At 36.9% G+C, this 25,721-nt stretch overlaps 2 protein-coding genes and 1 long non-coding RNA gene across 3 annotated transcripts; all 3 read right to left on the bottom strand.

Annotated features, from left to right (window-relative positions):
- On the bottom strand, positions 1-5,161 carry si:ch211-171h4.3 (serine/threonine-protein kinase SBK1). The gene is made up of 4 exons (XM_067425812.1): positions 4,941-5,161; positions 2,272-2,416; positions 1,945-2,147; positions 1-673 (listed from the first exon to the last, which is right to left on the bottom strand). Exons 1-4 carry the CDS (start codon positions 4,944-4,946, stop codon positions 8-10), a joined length of 1,020 nt encoding a protein of 339 aa, XP_067281913.1. The 5' UTR covers positions 4,947-5,161; the 3' UTR covers positions 1-7.
- Positions 5,162-8,804: 3,643 nt separating this feature from the next.
- On the bottom strand, positions 8,805-11,892 carry il11b (interleukin 11b). The gene is made up of 4 exons (XM_067425028.1): positions 11,743-11,892; positions 11,529-11,609; positions 11,072-11,218; positions 8,805-8,960 (listed from the first exon to the last, which is right to left on the bottom strand). The coding sequence occupies exons 1-4, from the start codon at positions 11,875-11,877 to the stop codon at positions 8,805-8,807; spliced, it is 519 nt and encodes a 172-aa protein (XP_067281129.1). The 5' UTR covers positions 11,878-11,892.
- Positions 11,893-24,507: 12,615 nt separating this feature from the next.
- Positions 24,508-25,721, bottom strand: LOC137048136 (uncharacterized). Its single transcript, XR_010899319.1, has 3 exons — positions 25,701-25,721; positions 25,406-25,483; positions 24,508-24,730 (listed from the first exon to the last, which is right to left on the bottom strand). It is a non-coding gene; the product is annotated as an uncharacterized lncRNA (long non-coding RNA).

The raw sequence follows: 25,721 nt of genomic DNA, 5'->3' as shown, positions 1-25,721 counted from the left end.
TGTTTCATCATCTACTGACATCTTTGTCCAATAGCCAGGCTCCTCCCAGGTACCTTCCCACCTCATCTGGTCTGCCACGCAGCCTAGGCTGTGGATGGAGCAGGGACTTGAGAAGACATGTTGCTAGTTGGGTGAATGCTGCAAACTGGGTTGCCATCTCCAAGTCCTCAGGTTGATCTGACCCTCTCTCTTGTATTGGCAAAACTTCCCAAGTGCTCCACTGTAGATAGCTTTTATATGCAGTGTTGTCTGAAACGGTCTCAGACCACGGAAGGCTCCCCATAAGCATGGTGTAGATTAGAATGCCTAATGCCCAACTGTCTGTACTGGGATCCACAGACACCAGCATCCTCTGAGTCTTTCCGGAGTCTCCTTTTGGCTTGTTCCCATTGTCATCCACCTCTGAGTGGCCCAAATCAGTTTCCTTTCCCTTCCGCGCAATCTCAGCCTCAGGCGTGCAGTAAGGGGAACTGTACCACACGCATGGCACCCTGGTCTCTGCAGCCTTAACCATGCCAAAATCACCGAGCTTGACCCAACGACAGGTACTGTCACATAGGAAGATGTTTTCTGGTTTGACATCACGATGGACAAAGCCAAGGGAATGGAGGTGAGACAGGGCACCGCTGATCTGAGAAGCCACTCCCTGGGCATGGCTCTCTTCCAGACCAACCTGCAAGAAAACAAGTTACCACTTAAGACAGGGGTGTCTAAAGCCCTATTGGGACTGGATTAGTTTAACATAGAGACGTGGGGGTAAAGTAATTATTACCAGAGGTTCTTGGTGATTTTAGTCCCGTCCGAATGTGCCATCTCGGTAATCATTACGGACAATGTCAATAAAGATTACCGAGACTTTTACCTTCTGTAAAAAGGTCCGGAAAAATTACCTCGGGTAATACTAATCCCGTTCGAATAGACCTGCTGTAAAAATGTATGGTAAAATTCCGTCATTTCCTGTTTAAAGGTTTTTTAACATTTAGCATTCGGTTGCGTTGTAGGTGGTGGGACAAATCTGTAGAAAATGTCCAGTATTTTCCGCATATCATTTAAAGCAAAAAGAAGATCAAAAGCACTTATTAGCGGCACAACACATTTTAGCTCTAGGAAAGTGTCTATTACCAACACAATCCAATCAGAATCGTTAGACTGGACCCAACTGTTTATTAAAACACACACATATTGGAGACGGAGTTCAGACTGGCGCTCAGGTTGTGTGTTTGCTCACGTGATAACGGTAACGTCATACGCACATGACGTCAAGGAGGTGCGTAAAGCGAGTTACTCCTCCCACTTCTGCTAGTTTTACTGAGATGTCTTATCCCGTGCGAATTGGCCATTAATATTACAGACGTCCTGGGGTAAAATAACTGCTTTCGGAAGAAGTGAAGTGCCTCTCGCAGTTTAAAATTATTACGCTACATCTGATGACATTGCAGACCAACTACGTTTTTTTATGATCTGGTGGAAGCTAGATACTTTTCTTACACAAATGCATTGCTTTACTTCAGAAGGCAATGTCATCAGACTTATTAACCCCCTGGATCTGGATAATCAAGATGATCAGAACATTACCTAGGATTTTCGGAAGGGCAAACATTGGCCAAAAATTGTCCCGTTTATATAGTAGTGTGTAAGCAGCATTTCTTTCGTACCAACTGACATTTTGAAAATACGAAGAAAAAAATTGTGAATCCGAAAATTTACGTCAGAGCGGCTTTACGAACGATTTACACACAAATTCACACACAAATTCGTTCTGCACGTGTTTCATGAATGAGGACCCTTATGTGTATTACAACTCAAGATATTTACCTTTTTGATGTTCTCAACTGGACTAGTCAGCTGTGGCATGCAAATGGATGGTTAATCCCTGGAATCTTTATGAATTAATGGACCAATCATCATTAAGACGTATGTAACTGATGTCAAGCTTTTACCAACCTCAGGAACGATGACATCATAGAGGTCGCCGTAGAGGCAAGGCTGCTGGGCGAACACGTAGTGAGTAGGAGTGGAGAAAGCAATGCCCAAAGCTGAGGTAAGTGAGGGGTGGGTGCAGAAGGCCAAAGACAGGTTATATTCCCTCAGAAATGACAGGAGAGATGTGGATTCTCGCTGAAAGAATTTCAGGGCCATTGGGGTTCCTAGATTACATGCAAATTTGGAAGAAAATTGGAGATCTTTTCAAAGGTAAAGGAAGGAAGCAGTACAGTAATCAGTTGAGAGAAAAACAAAGAAACATATAATAGGGTTGTTGTCACCACTTACCTCTCTTCTTGTGCACTGCTAACATAACTTTGCCATATGAACCCTCTCCAAGAAGTTTAATAATTTGGAAGTGGTCTGCGGGCTCCAGTGATTCTAGAGACTGAACTGTTAAGTGACACAGCTCATCCAAAAGTCTTGTGGCAGTCTGCAAGAAGCAAAACAGTCACGGTTGCAGATGGACATGGCAAAAATGTAACACCTAATGTAATTTGAGAGGACATTTGCAGGACTCTTTTCCCACTTTGTTACAAAAGCGCTGAATAAGAACATCACTATTTACTAATTAGCACGCTAAAAGTCTTATGTAATGCCCATGGCATAGTTCCCATACCTTTTCTTTCTCTCTACCTTTTTAGGGCATGGCAAACAATGTTTCACTAGCTGCCAACAAGGGGACCAAATACCACAAGATGCCATGTTGAAAGTAAATATGATCTAGCTGGATCAGGGATAAACTCCTGGGTCTGTCATTGCATACTATTATAAGTTCACTACAGCGAAAGGGTGATTTGAGGTTCAGTTCTGAGGACTGTCTATTCTGTCAACACATCTTAACTGTCCCTAAACACCCGCGGTATTCAGCTGAGTTTCCTAGGATTAACTGTTCTGTTCAGCTATAGTATTGGTAACCGTTCAAATGTCATACATAATTTGAAATGTAGACATTTGAACTGGGTGATGTTTTCCTTTTTTTTCTTTTTTTTTGTGTCTTTTTAGTCTGAAGTGTCCTAAAAGCAGAAAAGTTACACACTTTAGTAAAGCAGTGTTCGAGATGATGAAGGGGGACAGTATTACACAAGAGGGAAAAGGTGCACCTGTTGGGCATCAGTTGTGTGAGGACAGACAGCCCGCCAAAAGTCATCTTTGGTTAACCCCTTGTCAAGAACAGCAAAATAGCCAGCACATACAAGTTCTTTAGGATTACGTGTGAACGTTGTGAATGGTTGAATATGTAGCCAGTAACAAGTAATTAGTATACAATTCAAGACTTGTATACTTGAACTTTATAATAAATAAATACTTCTATACATAAATATGACTAGAAGCCCAATCTAAAACAAAAATAGTAAAAAGGTCATTGCTATTTTAAATTTCACAAATGTGCTTTTAGTTTTCTTGATTCTGACTTTCTTGTGGTCGTGACATTATTGCTCACATTCCAGAATATAAAATCTTTTTTTTTTTACTCTTAAGGAAGAACATTACTGGAATAATTTACATATTGTCAAATCGGTTACACACACACATATATACAAATAAATATATATTTTTATATTTTAAAATACAATCTTTTTTATACAAATAAATAGCATACATTTTTACATTATCAATATAAGTTTATTTCTAAAATACATGTGTAAATATGTTTATATATGCATAATAATTATACACAGTACACATATATTATGTAAATATAAGTTTTTTATTCTATATATATATATATATATATGTGTGTATATATATATGTGTGTATATATATATATATGTGTGTGTATATATATATATATATATATATATATATATATACACACGTATATATATATACACACACACATATATATATATATATATATATATATATATATATATATATATATATATATATACACACACACACACACACATATATATATATATATATATATATATATATATATATATATATATACATATATATATACATATATACACATATATATATATATATATATATATATATATATATATATATATATATATATATATATATATATATATATACATAAATACTGTATATATACACTTTTTTTACTGTATATATATAGAGACTTTTTTTCCCTTTTTTTTTCAAAAACAATAATCTTACCGACCCTATTCTTTTTTTTTAAATGGTAGTGTTCATCTAATTTATATGGAGCATGGCTGAAATTTCATGAACAAATGGTTAGTTTATTTAAAATATATTTATTTATTTATATATGTGTGTATATATATATGTGTGTATATATATATATATATATGTGTGTGTATATATATATATATATATATATATATATATATATATATACACACGTATAGATATATACACACACACACACATATATATATATATATATATATATATATATATATATATATATATATATATATATATATATATATATATATATATATATATATACACACACACACACACATATATATATATATATATATATATATATATATATATATATATATATATATATATATATATATATACATATACATATACATATATATACATATATACATATATATATATATATATATATATATATATATATATATATATATATATATATATATATATATATATATATATATACATAAATACTGTATATATACACTTTTTTTACTGTATATATATAGAGACTTTTTTTTCCTTTTTTTTTCAAAAACAATAATCTTACCGACCCTATTCTTTTTTTTTAAATGGTAGTGTTCATCTAATTTATATGGAGCATGGCTGAAATTTCATGAACAAATGGTTAGTTTATTTAAAATATATTTATTTATTTTAAATTACTGTGCACCACATGCTTTTTAAAAATCTTTTAAAATTTTGCATGAGCAATAGTCTTTGCCTACATGGTCATAAACTTGTGCAACAGCTGAATTTACACTTTGAAAGGATTGAAAAGACTTACTGTCATCTTTGCTGTTGAAGGCTAAAAGGGAATTTAGATGTGCTGTTCTCTATTGATCAGTCTGTCCATAAACTCAGGTCACTGAAAGCTGCAGGTCAAACAGCAACGGCAGGTCAACCAGTCATAAATCAATTTACAGTTTACGGTTTCTTTTGCCTCTGCTGAGTACATATCCTGATTGGTAATGCATCTCTCATGTCCTCTGCTTACAGTTCAATAGTCTTTCTGTACTCCCAACAACCCCCCACCCCCTATCTACCCTAATTCTTTCACATGCTCTTGTTGCTGCTACCCCTCCGTTTGCATGTTACAGAGTTATTCGTGCTGACAGTATGTTCCTTTAGGTTTGTATAACAGGCACTTTGTCACTACTGGCAAAACCCCTATCCCTTTCACCTCTTCTCTTTGATGTCTTTAGCTCTTTCATATTTTGTGCCTTTAACAAACTCATTTTGTGTCTTATGTAGGGCTGTCAATGTAATTGGGCGTTTTAAAGCCACAATTAGGGGTGTGTGCCATATAATACAGACTACGAAAATACCGGTATACATTTTTACATGATTAAAAAAGTGTCATATCACGATATAATGATATAGCGACACGATGACGCATGGTGCATTTACTTTCCCTAGTGCTCACTCACACCTGTCTGAGAGTATACACGAAGAGCAGCATGTCAGCCTCCGATGACGATTTAGTACCTAAAAAGTGAGCTACTTGGTTGCAGCCCTCTTGACAAATGACAAAACATTGACAACTTAAAACTGTTATTGATGTTTGCAGCCCAATGTTTGACCGGAAGGGTAACATTAACGTTTATTTTCGTCAGTTACGGCTCGTTAGATCCAGCATTTTGCCCACTTTGAGTCAGACACACAGGTAAGGTAGTGCGCATCCAGGACACGAAGCTCCCGTTCCACCACATCCCAAAGATGCTCTATTGGGTTGAGATCTGGCAACTGTGGAGCCATTTTAGAACAGTGAACTCATTGTCATGTTCAAGAAAACAATTTGAAATGATTCCAGCTTTGTGACATGGTGCATTATCCTGCTGGAAGTAGCCATTAGAGGATGAGTACATGGTGGCCATAAAGGGATGGACATGGTCAGAAACAATGCTCAGGTAGGCCATGGCATTTAAACGATGCCCAGTTGGCACTAAGGGGCCTAAAGTGTGCCAAGAAAACATCCCCACACCATTACACCACCACCACCGGCCTGCACAGTGATAACAAGGCATGATGGATCCATGTTCTCATTCTGTTTACGCCAAATTCTGACTCTACCATCTGAATGTCTCAACAGAAATCGAGACTCATCAGACCAGGCAACATTTTTCCAGTCTTCAACTGTCCAATTTTGGTGAGCTTGTGCAAATTGTAACCTCTTTTTCCAATTTGTAGTGTAGATGAGTGGTGTTCGGTAGGGGGTCTTCTGGTGTTGTATCCCATCCGCCTCAAGGTTGTGTGTGTTGTGGCTCCACAAATGGAGCTTTGCTGCATACCTCGGTTGTAACGAGTGGTTATTTCAGTCAAAGTTGCTCTTCTATCAGCTTGAATTAGTTGACCCATTCTCCTCTGACCTCTAGCATCAACAAGGCATTTTCAGATGTTGCTGCATACTGGATGTTTTTCCTTATTCACATCATTCTTTGTAAACCCTAGAAATAGTTGTGCGTGAAAATCCCAGCAACTGAGCAGATTGTGAAATACTCAGACCGGCTCGTCTGGCACCAATAACCATGCCACACTCGAAATTGATTAAATCACCTTTCTTTCCCATTCTGACTTTCAGTTTGGAGTTCAGGAGATTGTCTTGACCAGGACCACACCCCTAAATGTATTGAAGCAACTGCCATGTGATTGGTTGATTAGATAATTGCATTAATGAGAAATTGAACAGGTGTTCCTAATAATCCTTTAGGTGAGTGTATGACAATGATTAGTTTTCTGTCAGTGAATGTATCCAAACATTTGCTCACTTGTCTAATAAAACGCATAATATATTGCAGTGTATTTGGACTTTACATGGTTTCTACAAAATAAAATCGAGGGTATGATGTCATCAAAAGATGGTTCCTGGTTAAAATAGCTTATTTCACTAAACATTCTTGGAAACATTTTGGTTTATTGTGTTTATTAACATGGGTTTAACTATTGTTAAAGTTTTATATATTTTAATCCAAAAATCTTACATATTGTGCTTTAATTAACCAAACATGGTTATGATGCTGTCCAACATGATCAATTTCTCTTTTAGGGAGCATGACAAATCCAACAGCTGCAAGAGAGCGCTGTGCAAAACGCTTGCATCGCAGATCTCTCTTTCTGCTGGACTTGCCAAGTCCTGACTTTTCAGGTTTTAAACTCACGCGCAGTCATATGACATATCCTTTATCCATATCCTATTCCTTGTTCTGCACCGTTTAGTATTTGTCATCATGACAAAGAATTAGTCATTCATGGCTGATTACACTATTCCTGGCCATTTTTATCTGTCTGGATCTAGCTGAGCTCAAATATCTGTGAAAATGCTCAGCCAGACGTGGCAGAAAAATGATTTACAAACCTATGACGAGACGCACAAGTTTATTTTAGGCACAAATATGAAAATATAAATATATGAAATATAAATAATTATATACAGAACATCGGAAATAACATGATGGTTAAAGGTTCAGTTGTTTGAGGGGGCAAGAAAGCTCTGTGACTGTTTGATGCAAAATCGTTTTATTGAAAGAAAATGACAATTAAATAATCAAATAAAATGTATAAATACCAAAAATAAATATATAGATATGTATAAAAAAAAAAAGCATGAAAAATAAAAATAACATCCAGAACTACATCCATCTCACTGAGCTAAAGTCAATTCAGAGTGATTGAGTTCCGAATGATATTAATATTAACACTATTTCTTTAATATGTAAACACTGAATCTGTTTCATGTTCTTATCTTTACAGATAGTCTGTTGAAATGAAAAGGCTTTAGCATTGTTCTGTAATGATGATGGATTCAAGTAATGTAAACGTCTTTTCAGTGCATCTCTTCAATGTGGTGGCACTTGAGTTCATTTTCATTTTAACTAAACATGTCATCATAGCGAATAAATACAATTTACATGCAGTGAGTGCATTTCAAGCTATACTGTATTTTCATTATGCTCACAATAGCATCGGTTAGCCCTAATAAAACTATGGAAGTTGTTTTGTATTGAATGCCCAGTTTTATTATACAGTGATTTTACCAAGCAGGCCGTGTTACTGGATCAACGTCATTGACTGGTCAACATTCTTGTCAAACAGTTTAGCTTAACCCTAAAATATAGTTCTGTTGTTTAACAAGTATTGATTCACTACAGCTTGGCAAAATTACTAACTTTTATCAAAAATAAATAAAGGAGTGGAGGACCTGAACTGCATTTAATTATACTTCACAATTGTACCACAGTAACAACAATGAGTCATTATTACACACCTTATAGCTACACCTATTGGTCATCATAAGCAACTGCCTGCAGCTGATTTTGCATACAAATGTCCATATTGAAATTAGACACTTCAAGTGCTATTTCTCTCATTCACTCAATGTATAAAAAAATCCTTCATTATAAACAAATAACTAAATTAAATAAATATTAAATACATAACTTATAATATTAAAACAACAATATCAAACACGAGACTTTAAGTGATGGACTGTCAAAATGGAAGATGACTTCCAAAGGCTGGAACGTATCTTCCATCCCTTCAAACATTAAGGCAAGTCAGACGATGCTACCACGATGCCTGACGACCACACCTTGTGTTAACCTGCACCGTGGAGGTAAGCTGAGGGCTACTGGTGTCATATGACGTTGTACGATCAATGTTGTTTGTGTTTCAGGACTCTCAGTGCTCTAATGTACCAGTTGCAGAAGAAGTACAGTTTCTGGTAGATCTCCACATTGGCCTGGTGCAAGCTCCAGGCAGTATTCAGAGGAGGCAGGGAAGGGTAGACGAGCTCAGGAGGCGTCCCGAACTGTAAGAAGGTTTAGAAGATCTGGTTAACCACCTCCTATTTTTACTTTTATTTGACTTTTCCTTTGTGTCATCCAGTGTCATTTTAAAATGTTCTATTTGTTCTCAAAGATGCAAATATTCTATCGTCACACTGACCTTTCCAACCTATATTGCAAAATATATACTTGCAATTAATTTCATATTTATTAGGTAGCTATATAAAAGTTAAAGCTAAGACTTTTTTATTTTGATGGTCCCTTCATATTGGTCATATAGATTTCAAAATATCCATCCATCCATCCATCCATCCATCCATCCATCCATCCATCCATCCATCCATCCATCCATCCATCCATCCATCCATCCATCCATCCATCCATCCATCCATCCATCCATCCATCCATCCATCCATCCATCCATCCATCCATCCATCCCAGAATATAGTTGTATATAATTTCAAAGTCTTTTATGTGTGCCAAGGCTGCATTTATTTTAAAGCTACACTGTGTGATATTTTCCTCCATCTAGCGGTGTAAAGGTATATGACCATCCAGTGAATATTAGTTTCTGTTCCTCTCAATTCTGATTTCGTTTTAACTCCTACGGTGGTCGATTTAGTCCAAGATTAACGTGGCAATCCCCCTCTTCACATTCAACACGGTGACATTGAGTGTTAAAACGCGAAAGGCGAAGCTTGAATTTACGGGTATGTCCCTCTTTGGCTAATGTACTTTCAAGATGGAGAGGCAACATGGCGACCGACATTCGAACCCCTCACCCGTATGTATTTTCAATGGCATATTATAAACTTACCACACTTTATTACTTGAAAGAAGTAAATATACATTAATGAGCACATATCTTTTTAAAAGAACTAAGTGTTTTTAGCTAAGAATAAACTAAAAAAGTTACACAGTGTAGCTTTAAGTGAAAAGTAAAAAGTAATATGATTATGAAGAAACATTTCTGTTACTATCAATGTTGAAAACAGTGCTGTTTAATTTTTGTGGAAACCTTTTTTTTTCAGAAATGAAGAATGGAAAGTATCTGTTTTAAATAGAATATAATTGGTGCAGCAATTTTAATGCATTTAACGTTTGTCTGGCTATCAACAGACCAAGCTCAATCTTAACGGGTTAGTTCACCCAAAAATGAAATTTGTCATTAACTCCTCACCCTAATGTCGTTCTACACCCATAAGACCTCCGTTCATCTTCAGAACACAGTTTAAGATATTTTATATTTAGTCCGAGAGCGTATGCAAGTGTATGCACACTATACTGTCCATGTCCAGAAAGGGAATAAAAACATCATAGTCCATATGTGACATCAGTTGGTTAATTAACAAAAAGTCGTAGTTTTTGTTATTTTTGGACCAAAATGTATTTTCAATTCTTCAAGAGATTCTAATTAACCAACTGATGTCTCATATGGACTACTTTGATGATGTTTTTATTCCCTTTCTGGACATGGACAGTATAGTGTGCATACACTTGCATACGCTCTCGGACTAAATATAAAATATCTTAAACTGTGTTCTGAAGATAAACGTAGGTCTTATGGGTGTGGAAGGACATTAGAGGGAGGAGAATACATTTCATTTTTGGGTGACTAACCCTTTGAGATTGAACATTGGTCTGGGGAGTCTGCTCTGTATTTTCTACTGCACAAGAGGCATGATCAACGAGCATAATTCAAATGACTCTGTATGCAATTTTTGTGGTCCTTCAACCAATCAGACCACAAGAGGAGTAATCTCTATCCGGCATTGTGTTAAACCCGCCAATCGCACGCCAGGTGGATAAGCCAGTCTGTCTAACAGAAGCAGTAGAAATGAATGTACAGGTTTACAGACTGAGTTGCCGGGCGAATCAAATCCCCAGCAGATCAGGCTGGGTTTACCCAGTATAATTTAACGTATGTTTGCTGAAAAATTATTAATGTATTCTATTTTTCAGACAAAAGAAATTGTACTGACCCCAATCTTTTGAACGCTAGTGTTTATACTATTTCTAACATCAGATGGCATTTTCTTAGATTAGCATGCTCTTGCATCTATTTAGGCAGATTTTAAGATATTTAAATATTGTTTCATTTCCTACTGTAGGTGAGCTGCATGGTTCTTCTTACCTGTGCGAGCATGCCTTGGATAAGACGATTGATCTTCTTTGTCTCTGAATAATCATCCCCGATTTCGTCTTGTTTCTGCTGGATCCAGTCAAGATGGAACTTGAAGGATGCAAGACCAGAGGACAGCTGTGCTAAGGTACTGCTCAACTGTGGGCCAGAAGGAGCCAGATGTTACACACAATTCACATGTTAATTTTGAAACTAGATATATTCTAAACTAACAACTAGTCTATCATTAAGTCGATCCGTTTTTCTTAGTAAACTTGGCTTAAAAATGGCACTTTATCATTTCTTTGGATTTAATTTTAAGTCAGGCCTTTTGGCTGAGAAGATAAATGTTATCTTGTGGTTTTCAATGAACAGTTTGGTCTTTATTTCGGATGTTATTCATAGCAAATATACTGTTGCGTGAGACATGGAGCGGAAATAGACAGAGGCAGAGATGTCGCTGTACTACCTCGAGTGATTTCAGGTCTTCTGTTTTGAAGTTCAACGAGGGCAGAGACGTGAGCGCTTGTTCAAAGTCATTCAACTTGTTCTGAAAAATTACAAGCATTTTATCAGACAAACATTTAGCTTAATGACACTAAGGTGCATGCGTTTTTCATTGGGACATTTAAAATGAATTAGAAAATCATTTACATAAACATATCAGCCAAACTGACACTTACCTTTACCTGTTTTTGAGATACTATTCTGAATAGCCTAAGCATGTCATCGTACAGTATTTGCAGCCCCTTTTTTCCTTGAGGTATATTAGCAGTACTATGGGCTATGACGGAGCCGAAGAGGTCAACGCAAGTCATCAAGACGATGAGGGGAAAGGTGGAGCCGGGTGACACTGTCAGCATAAAAACAAAAAGGATTTTGTATTAATGTCATTGGAACAGCTGTTCTGAGTAACACGTGTTTCAATGTCTGTCCCGAACAGCTGGTTTACTCCATAAAATCTTGTATCCAAGCAGAGCTCTTTCTTTTGGTTTGTAATGGTTACACTGGATGAGGCAACAGTTTGGACGACAGGAAGATTTCTCCCCACAGGAATTTCCAAGGCATGCAGGACACACATTTGCAACTGTAGCTGAGTTCAAAATTAAGATATGTACTATTTGGATGAACGGATACATGCCTGAGCTCAAGAAACAAGGTCATGGTGAAGATGAAAGGGAGAGAATATATTACTTAAAGTGAAAATATATATATTAGGCTTAATGCGGTTCTTTCTTTTAACCGCTAATAATTGGTTAATTTTGGGCCCGTTTGATGTTTCCGCCAGTCTTTAGCCACAGCAAACTCAAATGAGCCATGACCAAAGTCTGTCTGAAAGTTGTAGACCTTCAAATACATTCAGCAGATATGTGATAACTGTGATTTAACCCTATGATAAGCATTAGAAGAAAATGAATAGCCATTTACGCAATTAGCATCCTTTGAAAGCGTTGTAAATGGAGAAATTGTTAAGGTCACCGATAACCGTTGCGTGCAAACACTACAGATTTGATAGTGGCGATCTCCTTCACATTGACTCAATCGGCTCAACAGCTGTTGACTCACTTGCAGACATCCTCTGTCTGCATTAGTGGTTGAATTTTTTTTTTTTTTTCGTTCTGATAGCATCTTGCTTCTGTCAGCACAATTTTGAGATAGCAACTGTTCAGTTAGGAGTTTGTTACTGATCTGAGTCAATAGGCATGCATTTTTTTAATTGGACATTATCATGCAAAAGCTACGTAAGAATGTTTACAGACTCTCTGATCCTGCAACAGACTTGAAACAGCATTATCTATATACTACATTGCCCAAAAAAATAAATGGGAAGAGGCTTAAGAGTCTATGATTGGATCATTATTAGAGTGGTTATTATGTTTCTAGCATGTTATATGTTTGGCACCAGTTCTTCTAACCCTATAGCTTTTCGTTTCTTAAACAACTATGTAGGAAGACGCATCATGGCCATATTCCAGCATGGCGATGTCAAGATTCATCAGGCTGTGAATGAATGGTTGGGAGGGAACATTAAGAATCATTTTCACACATGAATCAACACCTCTGAGTCCAGACCTTAAATTCATTGAACGGGATGTGCGGGAGGAGACTAGACAGAGTGCATGGTCAATACAAGATTGATGCACCTGCGGATGGAGATACATGTTGTGATGTTTCTATCAAGAGGTGCATCAATTTTTGGTCAAGATCTTGTCATCCTGGAATATGGCCACGATGTGTCTTCTTTCATAGCTGTTTAAGAAGTAAAAAGCTACACACTCCATCGATTAGGGCTGGAAGAACTGTTGCCAAACATATACAGAAATGTAATAATCACTGCAATAGTGATCCAACTCTCAAGCATTTGCCAATTTAAATACAAACAGTGACTTTTTTGGGACTTTAGAGTGTATTAATAGTTGAATATCTGATTGATTTTTTTTATAAGTTAAACTTATTTCAGTTAGTCTCCAAGGCACCTTTTCTCATTTTAATTAAAAAATTTCATCTAATATATTTTATTTTATTTGTATTTTTACATAATTTAATTTATTTCAGTTACTGATTTTTTTTTAATAGTTTGTCAAACATAAAACACCACCTTAAATATTATATTCAGAATATTATGTATCTGATTATATTATATCATAACATTATAATTATATTAATTCTATATTATATTGTATTATAATTATATCAGATTAATATCATTACAAAAATGACCTGATTTGAGTCAAATACCTTCAAAGGCACAAATGGTCTGATTTGACAAGGAGAAATAACCTTGACCTTTGACCTTAATGTAACCTGTACTTCAGAATGCAACCACACATTCAGGATTTGGCGAACCAAAGTATTTTAACTAATAATTTAAGCACTTAAAGTTGACATATTGAATGTTATAATGGTTACAACCCCTAATATTATCATAAATATATCAAAGAAAAACTCTTTCTCAATGAATAAACAGAATTAAAGCATTTAAACGCAATATGTTTTACATATCTAAAATAGTTTTTGTAATACGAATGACACAATACCCATCTCTGACAGTTTAACTTTGAATTAAGGTCAATGAGCCTTGACTAGATTTAGGGATTATTTTAGTTCCCACTATTCAGAATAGACTTTTCAAAACAAAATTCATAGACAGCAAAAGCACCCACCCACTACAGTTTACTTTTTTTTTGCCTTCACTAAAACACATTCCCATGCTTGTGCTGTAAAGTGAAAAAAAAAAAAGAAGAAATAACTTACGTTTCATGATAATCCCAAAAACCCAAGTAGTAAACAGTGTACAAACTTGTCTTTATCACTCTACTAACATTTGGACAAGTGAAAGGGTTCTCCTTTATAGTATGGGCCATGACACACACACTGTGACTCACTCATTCAGGAAAAAAAAAAAAGTACAGAACTACACACCCCCTCTCACTAAACATATCTTGTTTCTGAAGAACTCTACATTTTTGCTTTTTCCGGCAAATTGATGTCTCTCTCTTGACCCTTTTGTTACTAACTTTAGATTTCTTTTTTTGGGGTGGCCTTTTGCCCCGTGAACAACCTTCGATAAGCAGCTCCACTATATGTAGAAGACAACATGTCATTGTTTTATTCATATTCATCCCCGAATCTGATAGTTAACAGTTTGTCATTGGTATACATATAGTATATGTATACTGAGACTGTATCAGATTACAGTTCGCTCTTGTGTAACGCCGCAGAGATGATGGACCCAAGATAAGGAGATACATTTTTAAATGAGGTGCAGTTCAAGACACAACAGCCACAATACACTCACACGCTAATCTAGAAGATCTGAAGCCCCGCTACCCATGTCTCCCCACTGACCATTTCCCCCCACATTCATCCGCTTGGCATCCTCTGACACATCTCGCTGTAATTTCCACTCAGACATCCAGCATGCATAAGTGTCTTCATGCACATACATGCATTCCTTCCCTCCATCTCTTTCATTTTCCCTATCACCCACTCATTCCTATTTCTTCCTTTCTTGTCTATGGCAAGGCAAGGCAAAGAAGGGCATGTCGATAAGAATGATGACTGTTAGCACTGTGTGGGGTCATATCCTGTACATCCTCAGGAAGTGCTGAGAGTAGCCTAGAATCCTGCAGTCTAGTATACTTAGAATGCAGTAGCTTCAGTGTAGGAATTCCCATTATTTGTATTTTCACACACATTTAAAATGGGTAAAAACACACTATGTAATGTTTCTTTTGTTGTGTGACTCAGGCAGTGTGGATAACACACTCAAAGCAATGGTTTTAGTAACTGATGGCTGATCTATACACAGTCAGACGTGATTAATTTGCGGCTCATGGGAAGAAGTCCATCAATGAGTAATTGCGATTAAAGCGAGTAGTAATCGACTGGTTGAGCTCATGATGATGCTCTCATTTTCTCCGATGAAACAGGTGGAAAACCAATGGATGGATAACACACCTTTGTGCCCTTCCCAAAGAGAGTAGGGAAAAATGTTACTCACTACAGGATATTCTAATCTTTTGTTGAAGTCATGCACCTCGAAGTCACTGAGCGTCTAGAATTACATGCTTTGTCCAGGCACAACATTCGTCCATTATTCTGCAGTATCGGAAGTTGCGTCATATTCTTTGACAGAGGAACCTTTTCATAGAGCAGGGGTGGGGAGGTGGATTGTTAATGCTCAGTAGGCAGAAGTTCATTGTGCCATATTCGAATGCGTTCCAGCAAAAGACAAGCCACATTTAGCCCAAGTGGGTGGATTCTTTGAGGTGTTTAAATTCCTGCAAAGGAATGCATGATCAAGCAGAAACAACATCCTTTCCTCTATTAATGAACTGATTAGTCGAGAATCTGAGTTTCCTTTTTCAGTTTGTCCAACTTGTGGGTTATATGTTAAGGAAGTTTCGGCATTTCTTTTCTTCTGATTGTGATCAAAAAAGAATCTACTGACTGTTCAATGGATCGAGGAAGATTTGAATGCAATCTGAGTTTGCAATCAACTGTAAGAAAAGGGCAGTTTAAAGGCCCGCTGAAGTGCCTTAAAAACGCGCCGCATTATTCAATGTGTTGACGTGATTTCCCCTGAAACTGTTAGCAGCTCCTCCCCCTTTTTTTGAAACGGCCAATAGTGTTTTGTTAATAATATCACAGTTTGACTAGAGCCTTTCAGTTTGATAAAGCCAGTTTCCTCTAACCGTTTATCCTCATAATCTCCTCCATATCGTTTTGAAATACAGCATTCTGTGCAGAATTCAAATGGGTCCGATATGTTTGTTGTCTGCGCCGACTCGCACATATGATCCACGCTGCGCTCTCGTGTCTCTTGTCAACGGCTCTGGTCTAGATGTGGGTGCGGTGCGTGAAACTAACGTGAAAACAGATTTCATTCACCTCGACTGAAAGCATATTTACACTGAATCGTTTCCTAACACATATATAGTGTGTGCTGTTCACCATGTAGAAATTATTAAATGTGTTTTTGACCGATTTCAGCCACAACGTCTTTAGCAGCATGAAGGCAGGCTTTAGATTCTAGAGAGCATTTGATTGGACAGAAGATTTGACGAGAAGTTGAAGTCTGTGATGTCATCAAAATCTGTAATTTGTTTTAACGGAAGTGAGAGACTGTACGTTTTGAATTTGACTTTTTTTCTGAAGTTTTGACTGAATTTTTGCTTCTCCTAAATGCAAATTTTCTCATTGTTTTGGAACACACCAGCTTATTCATAACTTTAAGGCTGACATTGTCATACTAAAAGCTAAAAAACTTCGATTTTGATTTCAGTGGGCCTTTAAGCAAACTTGTTTTACCAGAAGATTAAGCTATTATTTTAATTAAATTTCAAGTTTAAATTTATTTTATTTTTATGAAACAAGATGACACGCGCAAATAGGCTTGGATCTAGAGCAGCCATTTTACTTTATTTACAAAACTAAACTTTTGTCAATAATATAAACAAAGATCTCAAGAACAACTAAAACATAAAACACTAAGAAGTAACTAAACTCAACAACATATGAATAAATGAGACACAATAGACACAATACTATGGTAACAAACAGGCACACCGGAAACTAGTCCCTGTGTCTGAAATCACATATTGCTTAGCAGGCATTTAAACAACTGTTTTCAAGTAAAAACCTAAAACTTTTTGTGCGTTTGGCCATTAATTAAAAAAACAAAACAAACAAAAAACACCCCTCTAACTTTTGAAACCAGGTTTCAAAGTGCAAGATTTTAAAAATAATACCGTGATCGTTTCCGCGCTAACTACATTAGATTGCAAAAAGTATTGGGAAACCCCTCCAAAATCCTTGAATTCAGGTGTTCCAATCACTTCCATGGCTACAGGTGTATGAAATTAATCACCTAGGCATGCAGACGCTTATACAAACAATTGTGAGAATGGGTCGCTCTCAGGAGCTCAGTGAATTCAAGCGTGATACCGTAATAGGTTGCCACCTGTGCAAGTCCATTCGTGAAATGTCAGGAGAACGGTATTTGCCTGACTGGATTCTGCCAAGTGTAAAGTTTGGTAAAGGGGGGATATTGGTGTGAAGTTGTTGTTTTTTTCCAGGGGTTACGCTTGGCCCCTTAGTTCCAGTGATAGAAACTCTAAATGCTTCAGCATACCAATACATTTTGGACAATTTCATGCTCCCAACTTTGTGGGAACATTTTGGAGATGGCTTCCTGTTCCAACATGACCACCAGTGAAAAATTAAATGTCCTGAAAGACATAGATGAGTGAGTTTGGTGTGGAGGTACTTGATTGGCCTGCACAGAGTCCTGAACTCAACATGTTTGGAATGAATTAGAGCGGAGACTGCGAGCCAGGCCTTCTCGTCCAAAATCATCGCCTGACCTCACAAATGCGCAACTAGAAGAATGGTCAAACATTTCCATAAACACATCCCTAAACCTTGTGCAAAGCCTTCCTGGAAGAATTGAAGCTGTTATAGCTGCAAAGGGTGGGCCAATTTAAGATTTAAGGATTAAGAATGGGATGTCATTAAAGTTCATGTGCATGTAAAGGCAGGCGTTTTCCTAATACAGTGTTGTCGTCTGTATGCGAAATCTGAAGACTTTATATTTACAGACAAATATACAGTATAAATATTTTTCCCCACACACGGCGTATGAGGAAAAGCAAAATATTGTTATGAATTATTATTCTAATTAAGAATACATTATCATGATGACTTAGTAATTTGTTCCCAAATTGAGAAAATGTGAAATTATATGGTATAATTACGTCATGGGAACAAATTCTTAATGTAGCCACAATATCTTTTTTTTTCCCTCTTCTGCATGCCATGAGCATGGCTTCGTACATATATAATGTGTATTAATATGCCCCATACTATGACAGTAAAAATCACTAAACCAGGATATTGGGTTACAGCCATATGTGTTTTTGTCTTCTCATTCTATTCTTTCTCAAGGAAACAAATTACAGAGGTAAAAAACAATGAATTCCCAGGCACTCAGGCAGGAGGAAGGGCTAAGATTACTGTCCAAAAAGTCCTAGATCAGTGAAGAAAGGGAAATCCCAAAACAAATCTAAAGTAGGTGGATTTTTTAACTCGCAGTCTAACTGACCTTAATCTATTTTGTGGTCTACCACTGTTATGTTTGGCCAATCCACATTCTTTCCAGTCGAGCAAGTCAAATTGCGAAAACAGTGAATGACCGGAGTGTCCAGATACTAATTTTAATATTTTGAATGATATCAGCCAACATGCCCAAACAGGAGACTTTTAGTCATAACAGTCTAGTATGACTGCATGTCTCCCTATGGCCTCACAGACACAGACTTGCTCTCGCACGCACATTTTTTCGGGGATGATCCTAGAGTCTGTCATCATCAGTGAATGAACCAAACGCTGGTCATTTTGTGACATCATCACGACACTTTTCCTGTAGCGGGAACACCTCTGTTTGTTGTTTCATGACCCTTAAAGGGATAGATCACCCACAAATGAACATTTTGTCATCATTTACTCATGCTCCAAACCAGTATGATTTATTTAATTCCTTTCTTCTGTTGACTCCTATAGGACTGTGGAAGTTAGTGACTACCATCACCTGTTTGATTACCAGCATTATTTAAAATATATTATTATGTGTTCAACAGAAGAAAGAAACTCATACAGGTTTAGAACAACTTAAGTAAATGATGACAGAATTTTCATTTTTGGGTGAACTATCCCTTTAACTCGTCAAACGTATCGTCTCTAGGCACTGAAAGTGATGCTGTATGGCATGTTGTGTCTTCTAAAAGACTTTCATTCCTTCTTTAAATTTCCAAGACTACACATTTTTATTATACAAATGTGTCAGCCAAAAACTTTGAGTTTATATACTGTACTTTCCTTCTTTTATGTGTAAAGTAAAACCACCCCTGTCAAAAGTATTTAAATCCCAGCCCATTAGTTAATAGTTTCCAGGTGTGTGTATATGTTACCACAGGGCACAGCATAAATGCTTGATGATTCTGATTGGCTGATGGACTGATGTTATTGAAGCCAAACACAACACCAAAAAAATAAATGAGTACATGTACACACATATATACATACATTAATAAAACAAACTGGATAAGAATCCCCTCCCCCCATTTTTAAAAATGTCTATAAAAAAGTGCTCTTGAAAAAATCTTTGGAAAATGAAAATAACTGTCAGCCTGTCTAATTTTAACATGATGATGTTGCACAATTTGTTCTTCATCCTTTCATGCCTCGTGTCAAAAGTTTGCCATATTAATAAGCTATTTCAAATTATGAATCGTTCTTGTTGCAGATGGAAATATACAGACAACCTCTTACTTAAGTGCAATTCACCAGTCACACTCTCGAATTATGGCTTTCCTGTGATACACTCTCTCACACACACGCGCGCGCAAACGCACGCGCGCGCGGCTGATGGGAGGGGAGTGTGAATTCCGTTTTCGTCATAGCGTTTTTCATCTCTAATCTGCTTGCAATGACTAATGGAATCCAAAAAATGCAGGAGACAGCCAGACAGACAGACGGGCAGAGAGAGTAAGAGAGAGTGACTAAAGGAGTGAGTGAAAGTGAGAGGAAAATCTATTACGAGTTCATCTAATGCTAGACGTCATACATCTACAACCCACATAACAAGCATAAACATTTATGAAATACAAACACAAGGGACTTAATTTAGTGATGAAAGATGAAGATAGATGCTTCTGAATGAACCCTGGGAGTTTGTATACATTTGATGTCTGCTAAGGGCTTGTAATGGAAAAATAAATAAAACAAAAACAAAAATAAGAGACTAACAATTTTGTGCATCAAATTTTTTTAAATCTTTAATTTGATATTGAAAGTCAATACATTTGTGACATCTGAATGTAACAGGATTTGTTTCATGTTTCATTTGGTTCATGATTCGGATCGCGTGTCAAACTGCTGAAATGATGTGACATTGGCGATCCGAATCATGAATCGATTCACTGATTCATAACCATTCGAATCTTTATTTAAAGATTGAAAACAAACAGGGAAGAGAAGACAATGCTGAATAAAGTCGTAGTTTTTGTGATTTTTCGACCAAAATGTATTTTCGATGCTTCAAGAGATTCTAATTAACTAACTGATGTCTCATATGGACTACTTTGATGATGTTTTTATTAGCTTTATTGACATGGACAGTATAGTGTGCATACACTTGCATACCCTTTGGGGACTAAATATAAAATATCTTAAACTGTGTTCCGAAGATAAACGGAGGTATTATGGGTGTAATACGACATTAGAGTCAATGAATGAGGTTCTTTCTTGTGTTACTTACGTAGCACATTTGAGCTTCCTCAAGAACCAATCAGGTTCATTCTTGTGTTACGCAGCACGTTTGAGCTTCTACAGGAACCAATCAGGTTCATTCTTGTGTTACGCAGCACGTTTGAGCTTCTACAAGAACCAATCAGGTTCATTCTTGTGCAGAGCTGGCTCTAGCTCTTTATTGGCCCTAGGCGAGATGGAGTGTTGCGCGCTACGGATTAAGCTATGAACTCACTAAACTTATGCATTTATAATGAATGAAAAGAGACTAAAGAACATTTGTACTTTTCATAACTAGCATGCATATGATATGTTATCCACATTTATAACGTACTGGACTTTTGATATTTAAATGGCATCCTTGTAGGTTATTGTAGATTATTGTCAGTGAAGTTATGTTTGTAATATGTATAAAACTAGCTAGTGATAGCTCAGTGACAGCAATGAAATGTCCAATATTAGTTGATTATATTGATAATACTTAGTACATTTATTTAGTTTGACAACTTATTGGGTGAGATAAGAAGACTTACCTCTATACTGGGCTTTCTTGTGATCTTCTTCCTTTCTCTTTTTCCGTCCCTGTGCATCCGCGGGTTTAGACGCCTCATTTTTGGTGAACGTGCAAGGGATGAGCAGAGCACTTGCCTGACCTAACGCCTGAACCAATAATCAATAATCACCATCAATTCAATCTAATAATTAGCCTAGAAATCTAGACGCACCCTAGCGGCAGCAAATTTAATTTGCCCGCAAGTGTGGTCTAGCAACTCTCAATTCCTATCTGAGCTGTATTCCTCAGAATCTGGACGGCCCAATCACATCGTGTAGAGAGTCGGCGGGCGGGGCCATAATGACGACGGCCGAGTTGCGTTTGCGTGCTTCTAGTAACACAGTCTTCTAGTAAACACAGAAACTGGCGAACGGCGGCGGTCTTTCGAATCAGCTCTGCCCGCGCCTCCGGAAGACTTGGAGTTAAGCTTTCCTCTGAGAAAAGAACAAAGAGCGGCACTGAAGTCATTCTTAAAAAGGGAAGATGTGTTCGGAATTTAGCCGACCGGATACGGCGAATGTTTAATCAGTCAGCGAGCTCCCCTTCACAGTCGTTGCTCCGGTTGAATAAAATCCTAAATTCAATCTATTTATGAATTTTTCAAAGCATCAAAGGGGTAGTTGCATAGCTGTCAGTGGAGGGACAGAAAGCTCTTAGATTTATTTAAAAATCGATTTTTTTTTTTGTGTTCTGAAGATGAAAGAAAGTCTCAAAAGTTTGGAATGACACAAAGGTCAGTAATTAATAACAGCATTTCCGTTGTTGGGTACACTGTCCCCTGTTTCATGCATACTGAGCTTTTTACACTGTTGAAGACATAGATTCCCATCCTTAACATGGACAAAGTTTCAAAAACTAAGTTGGATGTTTGATTGAGTATTTCTGTGTCAAAAATACTCCTTCCGGTTTTTCACAACTTTTTTTCGAGTACGAGTCCGCTTGACGTCAACGGGTCGGAATGTCCTTGTATGGGCCGGACGGGTGCGCACGCGCATGACCAGAGCGAGAGAGCAAATGCACGCTGCCCATAAACACTGCTCTCAAGGTGCAGATCCACTCGTCCGTGCAACACTTCTGTCGCGCCGCGCTCAACTTCCTATGGGTGACGTCAAGCGACTTCAACACGTCCGCATAGCATTCCGGGAAGGCAGCGCTGCATTTGAACCGATTTGAACGCACAAATGACGGGAAGCGTCACAACATCACGCTTCAGTCGTGTCGGAATTGGATCTCCACGGTCACTGCTGTCACAGGACTCCACGAAATCAACAATGTTACCAAAGAAGTGTGTTTCTGACGGAGCGGTCCCAGTGATTAAAGGTTCACAGTCCTGCTTTTTTTTTGGCGGTGAGTAAAACTGCTTCAAATGTCTATGTTGTTGGCTATCGTCGCGTAAGTATGGTGTGTGTTTAAATACATTTGTTTAGCTGACCAATATAGGTGTCCGTTTGTTTATTGTAAAACCACTGTAGCGACTGGGCTACACATATTAATAAATTAAATTAGCTCAATAGGGAATTATGGGGATTAATATTTAATTATTTATTATTAATCATAACTGGTTATGATCAAACAATAAATCTTCAAATCACCCAATAGGACATACCTAACCTAGGTATTTAAGCAATATAAATTTGGTTAACAACAATGGATTGCAATTAACAAATATATATTAAATCATTACAGAATAACCTTTAAAGAATTAATTCAAAACTCATCTGATCCGTTCTTTTAACGAACGATCAGTACAATCTCTTATCAACTCTCAAAGCTTTTACTCTTTCTACCAAATCTCTGGGAAGGTTACTCTTCTGGCCACAAAGAATAAACTTTCCGAGCTATTGGGATATTAGTTAAAGTATTCAAAGATACTCATGAGAGCTGTAGCTAGATCTGAACATTAAAGTGACTTATGTCCTGTGAGCAGTAACAATGACAATTAAACATGGATACAATGGTTTTAATAATTGATACTACGAATACATACGACTAGATAAAGAATACATGTATATACAGAATAACGACAGGTAACGAAATAGGAAAGGAGAAAGAAGAGAAAGGAAGGGTTCAGAATGGCATTTCACAAACATTACTACAGAGAGCCAGCAAAGAACAATATCACCTTAAACAGGGTTACTAGTCTTAAACGCATCTAAATTTCGATGGAATTTATACTTGCATGGGTTGCTTTGTGTTGAGTATAAAAGAATGCATGTGGGTCCTTTCAGAGTGTTCTGTGAGCTGGAGCGCTCTCTCTCAGTTCTTCCAAGTGATCTCCGATCAGCGGGAAGTTGAAGGTAGTTTGAAAGTGAATGTTGCCAAAGGAGAGAAAGGTTTCCTTCGAAGTTGTGGAATTTCCTTGACCGTTGAGATGGTGCTCAGTGACGACAAAATCTTAGCCTGACTGTCGGTTGGAATATTAGAACTAAAAACATTGACAAACTCATGGGCATCAATCACATCACTGAATACCTGCCGACTAAAAAATCATTAATTATTACGATCCACCTGTTTTCAAAGCCACATCATATAAATGACATAACATTGATGTCTGTCAAAATATAACATGCATAAAACAAACGATGTATTTATAAGAGGAGTTCCAGGGAGTATGTGCATTACCTGGAAAACCCACACTACCAGATGTTTTGAATACTTCAATGCTTCCTGGAATATGGAGAAAATGGCGGCCTGAGCGGCATAAATATTAGAATTTTAAAATATTAGAATATACGAATTTCAATTATTTTATAGATAATAACCCCCCAAATATTTTGTCACTATAAACTGTTAAAACAGTTTAATTTTCAAAAAAAAAAAAAAAATCATATATTTTTACACGATTTGTTACATGTAATTATCCTTTACCAGATTTTGACTCATAACATTTCCATATTTGGTCGGTTTGATTTTTTTTAAAACCACCTCCAAGTCTGCCTTTCACTACTTCAGTCTTCCTTCAGATATCATTATAATATGAAGTAGTAGAATAGTATTTATCTGATACAGAAATTTACATTTACTGTCACTTTGAATTCATTTTAATGCATCCTTGTTGCATAAAAGTATACATATCATTCAGGAAAGAAAAAGAAAAAACATTTGCCATTATATTGTTAGCAAAAGGAGAGCTACAAGACACAAAGCGAAGAAAACCGCATGAGGCAGGCCTCAGGCCAGATTGGAACCTGCTCTTCCAACATGGGCACCACAACATTTTGTGTCTATAGCTAACTTCTAGGCCATGGGCTGGACAAAGACTTGGGCTGATGTTTATTCAAGTCCTCATCGTTTATGCTGCCCCTCGTCTGCAGTAAAGAGAAGGATACAGAGGTTAACAAAACATCATACACTTTACTATGAAACTCTATAGTACATACAGTGTGTCATACACTGCATATTAATGTTTTAACAATGTATATAAAATGCAGATCTTATTTTTCAGATGAGAAAACGCATCATTGCACAAGCATTTACTGCACACATTTCATACAAATTTGAAGGGAGAGAGGGTTTGATATTTTGGTGTCTTCATCGTGGTTTGTAATGGAAGCAATGATGCAGCAATTCATATGAAATCAGGACAAATTTCTCCCCTCTGTATTGCATGTACACACTCCAAAGCAAAAGTTTTTGCACATATCAGCAGAGCATTTAATGATTAGGCTATCAGTGTTTATTATACTTGCACAACTCAGTTTTCTGAGAAATATTACTACCTATTTCCTGTCTCAGGAAATTGATAAACATTAATCTTGTTGATTTAACAGCTGATTGAATTAGGTCATGGAAAAAAGCATCATAGTAACTAAACACAACTTACATGGAATACAACTGCTGTTTTCCAGAGAAATAACAACTGTTGCATTGGGTCTTCAATGTATCTTTCAAAGTCAGTGCCAAGATGCATAATGTTCAAATAGAGGAATGTTTTTTTTTTCTGTGTGGTTTGACAAAATAACATTTAATACTAAACCACTGACCTGTATTACACTGTACACCGAGTCACTGGTCCTGTGGAGGGTAGCATACGTCATGGATTCTCTCATAACTTCAAACCCCTAAAAGCATGAAAGACAAATGCAATTGCAAGGTCTTTGAAAATGACACATTTTGAATCCAGTGAATATCTTCCATATCATCATTTTGATGATAAATCTTCCACACCCAGTCTGTGCTCTGCAAATTTGCCCGGAAGCAAAGATTGTGCTATGATATGATATTAGTCTGCTTGTCTGCTCTATACCGTGGGATGATTTATGAAAGTGTCATACTTACCTCAAGTCTTTTTAACAGGCT

The sequence above is a fragment of the Pseudorasbora parva genome, chromosome 19 (assembly GCF_024679245.1).
Source record: "Pseudorasbora parva isolate DD20220531a chromosome 19, ASM2467924v1, whole genome shotgun sequence".
Taxonomy (NCBI): domain Eukaryota; kingdom Metazoa; phylum Chordata; class Actinopteri; order Cypriniformes; family Gobionidae; genus Pseudorasbora; species Pseudorasbora parva.
This window is presented reverse-complemented; position numbering and strand designations above follow the sequence as displayed.

Coding starts and splice junctions, on each gene's coding strand:
- si:ch211-171h4.3 (XM_067425812.1), bottom strand. Junction 2,148..2,271: donor AGCAGTGCACAAGAAGAGAG/GTAAGTGGTGAC, acceptor CATGTAATCTAG/GAACCCCAATGGCCCTGAAA. Junction 674..1,944: donor ATGATGTCATCGTTCCTGAG/GTTGGTAAAAGC, acceptor GTTTTCTTGCAG/GTTGGTCTGGAAGAGAGCCA.
- il11b (XM_067425028.1), bottom strand. CDS start 11,877: ATGACTTGCGTTGACCTCTTCGGCTCCGTCATAGCCCATAGTACTGCT. Junction 11,610..11,742: donor TATCTCAAAAACAGGTAAAG/GTAAGTGTCAGT, acceptor GTAATTTTTCAG/AACAAGTTGAATGACTTTGA. Junction 8,961..11,071: donor TCCAAGGCATGCTCGCACAG/GTAAGAAGAACC, acceptor ACCTTCTTACAG/TTCGGGACGCCTCCTGAGCT.